Genomic DNA, 10087 nt, shown 5'->3' on the forward strand with positions numbered 1-10087 from the left:
GAGGAATTTTTAAAAATGGCATCGTGGGCATGAGTTCTGACTCACATCTTGTAGAAGATAACAAAAAGGGATTCGATTCTGGATACAAGGTCAAAGAAGGTCATAAAAACAAGAAGAAGAAGAAGAAGAAGCGGAGGAGGAGGAGGAGGAGGAGGGGAGGGGAGAGGAGGGGAGGGGAGGGGAGGAGGGATAGTAGAGGATAGGAAAGGCAGCAGAATACAACATACACTAGTATGGCAGTATGTAAAAAAGTGGATGTGTAACCGATGTGAATCTGCAATATGTATATGGGGTAAAAATGGGAGTTCATAATCCGCTTGAATCAAATGTATGAAATATGATATGTCAAGAGCTTTGTAATGTTTTGAACAACTAATAATAAAAAAATTTTAAAAAAATAAATAAAAATTACCAAAATAAAAAAAATAACTTTATAATCCATTTGGAAGTTTTTAGCATTAAGTATATAGAATGAGGATCTAAATGAGCATTTCTTTCTCAATATTACACCAATTTTTCAAACAGAGTTTATTGAATAATTCATCACTTTTCATTTAGCTTCCTTAAATTCCAATAAAACATGATTGGTAATAGGCCCTTGGCTCCAGTTTTCTACCCAGAAGCCCTTTCCCAAATGCAGCAGGCAGTCTGACATTTTTATTTTGTTTCTTTTTGATGGTAGGGAGAGAGAAAATAGTACTTAGAAAGTGATGCTAAAGGATTGTTATGGACTAAGTATTTATGTGCCTGCCCCCAAAATTCATATATTAAAGCTCTGTCCTCCAATTTGACTGCATGTATTTGGAGAGAGAGTCTGTAAGGAGGTGATAAAGCTTAAATGAGGTCACAACACTGAGGCTCTAATTCTGTAAGATTAGTGTTATTAGATGAGAAAGCAGAGCGCTAACTGACTCTGTTTGATTCTGCCATGTGAGTACAAAGTAAGAAGATAGGTGTCTCCAAATCAGAAAGGAGTTCTCACCATCAACTGAACTGGCCAGCACCTTGATCTACTAATTCCCAGCCACAAGAACTATGAGAAAATTAATTTCTATCATTTAAGCCACTTAAGGTATTTTGTTATAGAGCCTGAAAAGAATAATGCATTGATTATTTGGGGTCTGATTTCAGAGTATTGCACAGACTTTGTTTGTAATAATCTATTTCCCCAAGTCATAAATGAAAATGGTTTTGTACTTTTTTTTAAAGTAACTAAAAGACTAATTCGAAAAATTCAATTTTCAAAATTAACAATAACCTGGTCCTAAATTTTATGGTATTGCATTATGGTTTTAATAAACTAGACTCTTTTCCTGTTACAGGATGGATTGTGTTCTAACCACTCTTTCACATCCAACATACCCTGCTCCATCACCTGCACACCAAATTCACATATTGAAGTCATAAACCCAAGTACCTCAGAAAGTGACTGTATTTAGAAACAAGATTTTATAAGAGGCAATTAAGGCAAAATGAGGTCATACATGAGCCCTAATTCAATACAACAGATGTTTTTATAAAAGGAGATTAGGTTACAGACACAAAGGAAAGACTATGTGTGAACACATACAGAGCAGGTGGTCATCTACCAGCCAAGGAGAGAGTGCTTGAAGGGAACCAACCCCACCAATATCTTGAGTTGACTTCCAGCCGCAAGAAGTGTCAGAAAATAAATGTCTGTGGTTTAACCTACCCATTTTTGGTCTATGAGAATCTGAAAAGACTAATTTTACTGTTCTGTTGATTCATTTTAAGTGTTAATGAATTTATTTTCTAAGTATCTCTTTCCACAGTTATTTCTGCCTATTTATTCATCCAGTTAGTTTTAGAGTTAAATTTTTCAAGTTGCGGGGGGGCGAGGGGAACCTAGGTATTTTAATAAGATATACATGATACCAGTAAGTTAATTTGGTGAGAATGAACACATTTATAATATTTAGTCCTCCCATAGAGGAAAAAATTTCCCTCCTTTTTAACATAATAATAATGAAGGGGCTGAGATTGTAGTTCAGCGGTGGAGCACTTGCCTAGCCCATGTGAGGCAGTGGGTTCGATCCTCAGCACCAAATAATGGTAAGTAAATAAAGGTTATAACTAAAAAATATTTTTTTAAAAATAATGAAGAGGATAAACTCAATATATTAGTCCTCAAACAACCCTACAAGTTATGTATATTTTTCACCAATTACATGTGAGGAAATTGAGACAAAGAGGGTTTTAAGTAATTTATTCAAAGTTATACATTTAAGTCCCACAGCTGTAATATTAAAGCCAGGGGCCACCTGATTCTAAAGTCAATATTCTTTTTACAGGCTAACTCCTAGCATTTTCTCCACTCCACTAGAGATTCTGAGATGCTCAGGGTATGAGCACATAAATGGGTGGTACATTTTTATTAATTTAGTTTTCTTTCCAATAGAAATCTTATATGTCTAATGAAAAATAAATTGAGCTCATTAACTAAAACAAGGTTCACAAAGACTTCTTGTTTCTTATTTTTGCAGTGCTGGGGATCAAACCCAAGGCCTCACACTTGCTAGGCATATGCTCACCACTGAGCAGCATCCCCAGTCCACCTTTTTTGCTGTTTTTTGTGTCTCCCACTAACAAAGCTTAGAATTTCAACAAGGCATGGGCTAAGGGGAAAACTTTTTCAATTTCTTTTTTCCCTTATGGTTTCTGTTTGGTATGAAATCTCTTGGGTAGAATAAGGTGAGAATTCTGATTTAACAATTATTCCTCTATAGTCATAGTCTTTTGTTGTCTCTTCATACAGGTTCTGCATAATTCTTGCCAAAGAAATGATCAGATATTTTGTGGACTATGTAGAAATTGTGATTGAGGTCATTTCAACACTATATTTTTAGCTTGTTATTGCTGAAACTTGTTTATTTTTTTAAAATAAACATTTATTCTATTATTATATCCAACAATTTTGGGGGGTGTATAAGAGATTAAACCCAGGGGCCACATCCCCAGCCCTTTTTTATATTTTATTTAGTCAGGGTTCTCACCGAGTTGCTAAGTGCCTCACTAAGTTGCTGAGAATGACTTTGAACTCTGTGATCTTCCTTCCTCAGCCTCTCAAGCCACTGGAATTACTGGCACATGCCACTGCATCAGGCTTTATCTAATCATTTTCTAAATATTTACTATTATACTAGTTTTTAGTTGATCCTCTGGAAAATTCTGGATATTAAATTATGAAAATGGAAATCATAAAAGTCTATCTCTTCCTAATAGCTATCATTCATTTCTTTTTCACATTTTATTGTTTGACTAGAACTTTGAAATCACTAATACATTTGAATGATGGCAATAGGCATCTTCCTCCCACCCCAAGGAATGGAAATCCCTCTAATTTTTCATCATTAAGTATTATACCAGAAAAAAGTATTCTTTTCTTTGTTTTGAAATATGAAAGACAAATTGAGTTTTACAAAAAAATTTAGCATTTACTAAGTATTAAAAAATGTTTGCTCTTTTAATATATTATGAAATGGCCAAAGGTACTTGGGGTTAGAAATCAGACTTGAGGTCCAAAGTGGAGATATGGATGTGTGTTGTCAGTATATGATGGTATTTAACCCTAGAAGACCAGAAATTGCCTAAGCATATATTGAAGAAATGTCAGAAGACGCAGACTGAGCCCTGAGGCATTCCTGAGTTTTTAGAAATGAAGAAATGACAAGTGACTAATAAGTAGGACAACCAAGAGAGTATGGTGTCCCAGAGGCCAAGTGAACAAAGGGCTTCAAGGACAAGTTGAGATCAGCTAATGAGATCACATAAGATGACTCAGCTGAAGTGGGAGTAAGCAAACTAGAAATCATTGGGGACCTGGACAAGAATAGTTACACAGTTGAGCAGGCAAAACTTCTGATTGGAATGAGTTAAAAAAAAAATTAGACAAGCATGGATGTACTAGGCAAACCTGGCCTATTTCTATTCCTAGTTGTAAACCAAGGCTCAATTCTCTAGATGAAAAATTTTAAAAATTAAAAAATCAAGGTGCAAATTTAAGCTTAAGAGGTAGAAAGAAGTGGAGGCTAAGTGGAATTTGACACCAGCATGCCTGGATTGAAAATTTCAGAAATATCACTCATTACCTCTGTATTTTTCAGAAAGTCATTTAGGATCTCAGTTTTCTCATCTATAAAATGGGGTAATAATACTTTTTAAAAGGGTAGTTGAAAATTCATTTAAAGCACTACACAAATACCAGCTATTCTCATTGAAACAAACAAACAAAAAAAGGATCACCTCACCTGACAGAGTTCCTGGCCTTGATTAAGGGACAAGTGTTTTTGCTATTCATTTAAGACTTCAGTTTAGACTACTGAGGCAAAAGCTTTCCTACTCTTTTCGGCCATATCCTACTTCTTCTCCATAAGAACAGTTTATATTATGACTAGTGAGCAATATATTACTATTGGGCATAGGTACTGGACTCCATACTATATGTATGAGCATGTCTTCTGTTTTTTCTCTAACTGGGTAGGTGAGTGTATTACCCTTGCCAATACAACTACTTGGTAGGTGAACTCAAAGTCTGCCCCCACAGAGCTAGTTATAACTAAAGTACAGATAGATATATAATGCTACTTTAGCCTTGGTGTAGTATTCTCCAAGCAAGCTTTAACAGAGTATTGGATTCTCATAGAAAGCAGCATTTTATTTCTCAATTGGCTACTAATCTTTTTTTGTTCATGGCTTCTTAGTATAAGAAAGAAGTACAAATGAATTTAAGAACCAAAGCACACCCCCATAATTCTAATAAACTCCTTACTTTGTTTAGTTTAAGCACTGCTTCCTCTGTAAAGGCTGTCTTTATACCTTCACTAAAATTGTGCTAGATTCTTTCTCTAAGATCCCGTTTCTCTATTTGCAGAACATATATCACGTCTCATAATCATATTTTAGTTTGTCACTTTCTCCCCAATAGTCATTGCACCTCTTTAAAATAGGGAAAATAAAGGTCTTCCAAAGTGTTGATATGTGAATCTCAATTACTATTTGTGGAATTAATAAATGTCTGGCATACATTATAAATTTTAAGGATATGTGTATGTGGGTATGTGTACATATATAATACACACACACACACACACACACACACACACCCCTACACACAAAAATTCTTCCAACACAAACAGATAAATCCTAGATAAGGATTTTACAGTTAAACTGAAAATTCAGTAGTTAATATATGAAGGGTGTGACATAAATTGAACAGAATATTTATATTTTGTTATTTACAAAGGAAACAGTATATTGATGTCATATAAGAAAAGTTTTGTGAAATAACATTTTTGAATAATTATATAGTAATGGTTTGACATTCTGAAGTATCAGTTTTAAAGCTTTTGTCATAAATTATTATTAATGCCACCAGAGAGTAATACTAAAAACTTGGTACTATATTATTCAATATATGTAATTTAATGTACCATAGGTATCTTGGTAAAATGAACAATAATTATACAAGATATATATATATATAAATATTTACGTATATACCTTCATTGTCAGTATTGGGTTTGGCTTCCATTTCTGCTATCTTGTGTCTTAATTCAAACACTGAGAGTTGCACTACATCCCTGTTATTAAAAATATTTTGTTAATTATGATTCAATTAAAAATAACATGGGAAAACTAATACATGTAACCCCCATTACTTTAGGAATAATTTCTTATGAAATATCATTTATTTATTGAATATTATTAAACATTATTTATTGAAGACATGGTTGAGTATCAAGAATCAGACAAATACAAGCTTCTGATTAATAAGGTCCAGAAAAGATTAAATATGCACTAAGGCTCAAAGCTCCCAGGTAATCACTGGAAGCCAATTACCCTTAAATATGATCCCAAAGAGATTGATTACTGAGTTTCTCAGAACACGTAAAATAAGAGCTGCAAATTATTACAGACAGGAATAGCTAACAAGGGCAGTAGGCAACAAGTGTCAACCTGAAAAAAAGAAACACTAATAAAACACACACACATGTACACACACACACACACACACACACACACACTTTCTTTAAAAAAGCATTTGTAAATATTTCTGAATGCCTTTTGTATTTAAGGCATTTTGTTAAAGACAGTACAATGAGCAAGTGGACAGAACAATATCAACAGCAGCAGCTAAATTCCACTTGAATGCTTACCTGGAATGCACTAGCCAGTGCTAAACATTTTACACATTTCATTCCATCCTGGCAACAACAATAGGAAGTGTAACTATTTATATAACACTCTTAAGAGAAAGCTGAGGCTTAAGCAAGTTAGTTAACTTAAATAAGGTCCTATAGTTATTGAGTAATAAGAGCCGAGATTTAAATTTATGCAGAATTCCTCTAAATACTTGTTCTGAACCTTTACTGCCTCAGAGAAGGCAGAACCTGATCCTCAGAATGTTTATCATTTGGTTCAAGATTTTAAAAATAAGTAATAAATTAATTAGTAGTGTGACTGGAGTTATAATAGAGGAAAGCACAGGATGCTATGGGACCCACAGAAAAGTCAATTCTCATGGGGCCTGTGGGTGTGATAAGATTATCTTTTAAAAAATAGCATATTCAGTTTTAACAAGAAATATTAATATTATTCTAAAAAGCATAGGAGAGGCTGCTTACTCTGGAGACAGCACACATTCTCCCTTGAATGTGTTATCTATCTTCCTAAATAAACCTGTCTATGCCTTTGTTACAAGAAATGAAAAAGCATCTGAGAAACTGGAGATGAACATGCTTTCAATAGTGCCTTTGCCTACCATTGGTAAGGTCCTGAGTTCAATCCTCAGCATTGCACAAAGAAAGAGAAAAAGAAAGCATAGGAAGAAGGCCCGATTTTTACAAAAAGTTACCATTTCTAAGTTCTTCTAAAGGATGAAATACTAAATAAATTCCTTGGGATTTTAAACTGAAAAACCCGAATTCAGTAGAACATAAAAACCAAAGACCTATTTTAAAATTACAACATATATACATATATACCAAATACACTTGGGGGGAGGTGTTGGTGGTGGTGTTTTTTGGTTTTGTTGTTCTTGCTTTATTTATTTATTTATATATACCAGGGATTGAACCCAGGGGTGCATTTTTTTTTTTTTGAGACAGGGTCTCACTAAATTGTTTAGGGCCTCCTAAATTGCTGAGGTTAGCTTTGAACTTGCGATCCTCCTGCCTCGGCCTCCCCAGACTTTATAATTGCTGGTATGCGCCACCGCGCGGGGCCACTTAGTTTCAACCATAAAGAAAATACAACCTGCATACTGACAGGCATAACTAATCAAGAAGGCAAATCAACCTCTAGCACAGAACACTGTTAGGGGAAGTCGCCTGACGTGCCCTCTCTTAATCCTGACGGCTTCTGTCTGAGGCGGAGCGCCAACTGACCCGAGGGTCGCCCCGGGAGGCCCGGGGTCGCGCACCTGCCCCTCATGGGCGCGGGAGGCCGCGCGCCGCCGACTCACTTCTGGTAGATTTCTTCCAGCAACTCCAGTTTAAGGCGGTCGGTGCTCACACCGTCGAAGTTTTCGCCTCTTCCCTCCCCCATAGCGAGAGGTCGGAGAGCTCCCGCGCCCTTCGACTTGGCACTGCTTAGAGTATAAGACCTGGAAGGGGCATCCCCAAGCGGGGAAAGAAAAAGCGTCTCCAGGAACGGTCGCCATGGCGAAACGCCTCACAGTCACCCTCTTCCGCCCACTGCGCCGCGTCACGCGTGACGTCATAGGGCGTCGCCCGCATCGCCCTCCCAGTGGGGCGCCGACGGGGGCGGGAATTGAGGGAAGCGGGTTTTGCAAGTTGGGTCCTGTTGGGAGCAGCCCCGTGGCTAGACTGAGGGCCCCATTCCTCCCCAACTCCCGCCTCGATCTGGAGGCCAAGAGGGATGTGCGCCGGCTACACAGCTGAGTGTGAGGGGCTCCAGAACACCCCCCTCCTTCTTTTTACCTCCTTTTGGCCTTGCTTGCTTTTCTAAACACTGCGCAGTGCCTCATGTTTCTTTATTCCTGGGCCTTGTTAGAGAATGCTGGGTCAAAAGTGGCTGCACCTTTCTTTGCTTCAGTTGGATGCGCACCAGAGGCTCTGGTTAGGGGTGACCCAGGAGGAGCAGACCTTGAAAAGGTACCCCCTGAAAAGAGTTTTAAACCTCATTCCGGGATGCTCTTGTCTTGAAGTTTAGGCAAATCTGAGGAATGTCCATTGCAACTTGAAATTTCATTATATATGTTAATTACATATTTTGCGTTCTGCTCAAGATACATCTGTGTTTCAATATCTTCTCCCTGTCCCCATCATTGACAAGTACACTGGCTACTTTGATTCGAATATGGCTTTTCCCCCTCAAAATTCATGTCGGAATTATGAGATATTAAAGAGATGAGACCAGGGGACCTTCATGAAGTGATTAAAGCTATGCCCACATGAGAGGAATAATCCATTCATGATTACTGATTCCATTCATGATTAATGGGTTGGTTAATGGCTTATCTCCAGAGAGGGTCTGCTATGAAAGCCCCTTTGACTAGGACTTTCTCATACTCCCTGTCTCTGGACAGTGATATCCTACACTACATTGGGACTTCTTGCTGGAAGGCCAACACCTGATGTTGCCCCTCAATCTTGGAGCAAGAACCGTGAACCAAACCCTCTTCTTAACTTACCCAGTGTGTATTTATTATGGTTTGGATATGAAGTGTTCCCCAAAAGCTTCTGTGCCGCTGCAGGAATATTCAGAGTTGAAATGATCAGATTATTAGAGCTGTAAACTAATCAGTCCATCTTAGCTTGAATGAACTGACTGGGTAGTGACTGTAGACAGGTAGGATTTAGTTGGAGAAGGTGGATCAATTGGGCCTGCCCTAGAAAGGTTCATCTTCCCTGCAGCCTATCTGCTTCCTGGCTTCCACGAATGCAGCAGCGCCCCTCCACCACACCCTTCTCCATGATGTTCTGCTCACCTTAGCCTCAAAGCAATGGACTCTGAAAACCATGGACTAAACCACAAGCTAAAGTAAACTGTTTCTCCTAATTTTTTCTTGTTGGGTATTTTGGTCACAGCAAGGAAAAGCTAACACAATGATATACAAGCTATACAAAATGGACTAAGAAAGTAATGACCTTTACTTTCTAATTTTGGTACATTTTCCTGAATCAATTTGAGAGGCTTAAGCATAAGAACATGTTTTTTTGGTAGAAATCAGCACAATGTTGTATCTGGTAAATATTTTCTTTATTCTCTTCTCAAAAGGCTGAGAAGTGGCCCTAAATAGAGGTCAGTAAATATGTCAGATTCCTATAAATAGAAAATATTTCAAAGGTATAAAAGCATAAAAATCATATATATTTAAGGTGTATTTTATTTGGTTGCTGTTTACCAACAAATTTTCAGAAACTGAAAATATATTATTGGAAAAATATTAAAAGACTAACTGCAATAGAGTCCTATGGATGCTGTACTTTAAAGTACTGTTCATACAAAATAAAAATTAGAATGATTTGCAAGATAGATGCTGGAGCTAAGAAAAGTCTTCTGTTACAATATGGGTTTCTAAAGAAAGGAGATTTTAGAACTTTGGAAAAATCTCTGTACTAGGAAAAGTTTTAAGCATGGAAACAGTTTGGAATTGAACTGCTTGAAAAACACACAAACATAGTAGCACATTACTGGTAGTGTGCTTAATGTTCAAAAGCACTACCCAGACTTGTAGGCCAGAGATAACTTGAAGCATTTTGAGCATAAGTTCAACTAAAAACAATTGAGTTTTTGTGAACAAAGTTAAGATGCTAAATATACTGTTTTCAAAGAATCTATGAAAAAGAGAAGTGTAATATGACTTTCTCGTGTGTGTGTGTGTGTGTGTGTGTTTTTACTGGGTATACAACCCAGAGCCTTACACAAGTTAGGTGTACACTACCACTGAGCTATATCCGCAACCCGAGAACTATAATATGAATTCATGTTAATCTCCTCTTAAAAATACTTACCAGTCTTCTCTCCATCTTGGTGACTTCCTCCCTCTTCCCAGCCAGAGTTGTTAATTTTTTTCTCTTTTTTAGACGGATGAGCAGAAGTA

The 10087-nt window shown here is 37.1% G+C and overlaps 1 protein-coding gene across 2 annotated transcripts in view; it reads right to left on the reverse strand.

Moving 5' to 3' along the window:
- Ccdc169 (coiled-coil domain containing 169) overlaps positions 1–7853 on the reverse strand; it is a 49978-nt gene extending 42125 nt beyond the window's left edge. For both annotated transcript variants that reach the window (XM_048800842.1, XM_048800841.1), the window contains exons 1-2: positions 7484–7853; positions 5521–5600 (exon numbers count right to left, since the gene is read on the reverse strand). In XM_048800842.1, coding sequence (XP_048656799.1) covers positions 5521–5600; positions 7484–7566 — 163 coding nt within the window. In that variant the 5' untranslated portion in view covers positions 7567–7853. The remainder of the gene's footprint in view (positions 1–5520; positions 5601–7483) is intronic.
- Positions 7854–10087: the final 2234 nt, after the last annotated feature.

Source organism: Marmota marmota, unplaced genomic scaffold (assembly GCF_001458135.2).
Source record: "Marmota marmota marmota unplaced genomic scaffold, marMar, whole genome shotgun sequence".
Taxonomy (NCBI): domain Eukaryota; kingdom Metazoa; phylum Chordata; class Mammalia; order Rodentia; family Sciuridae; genus Marmota; species Marmota marmota.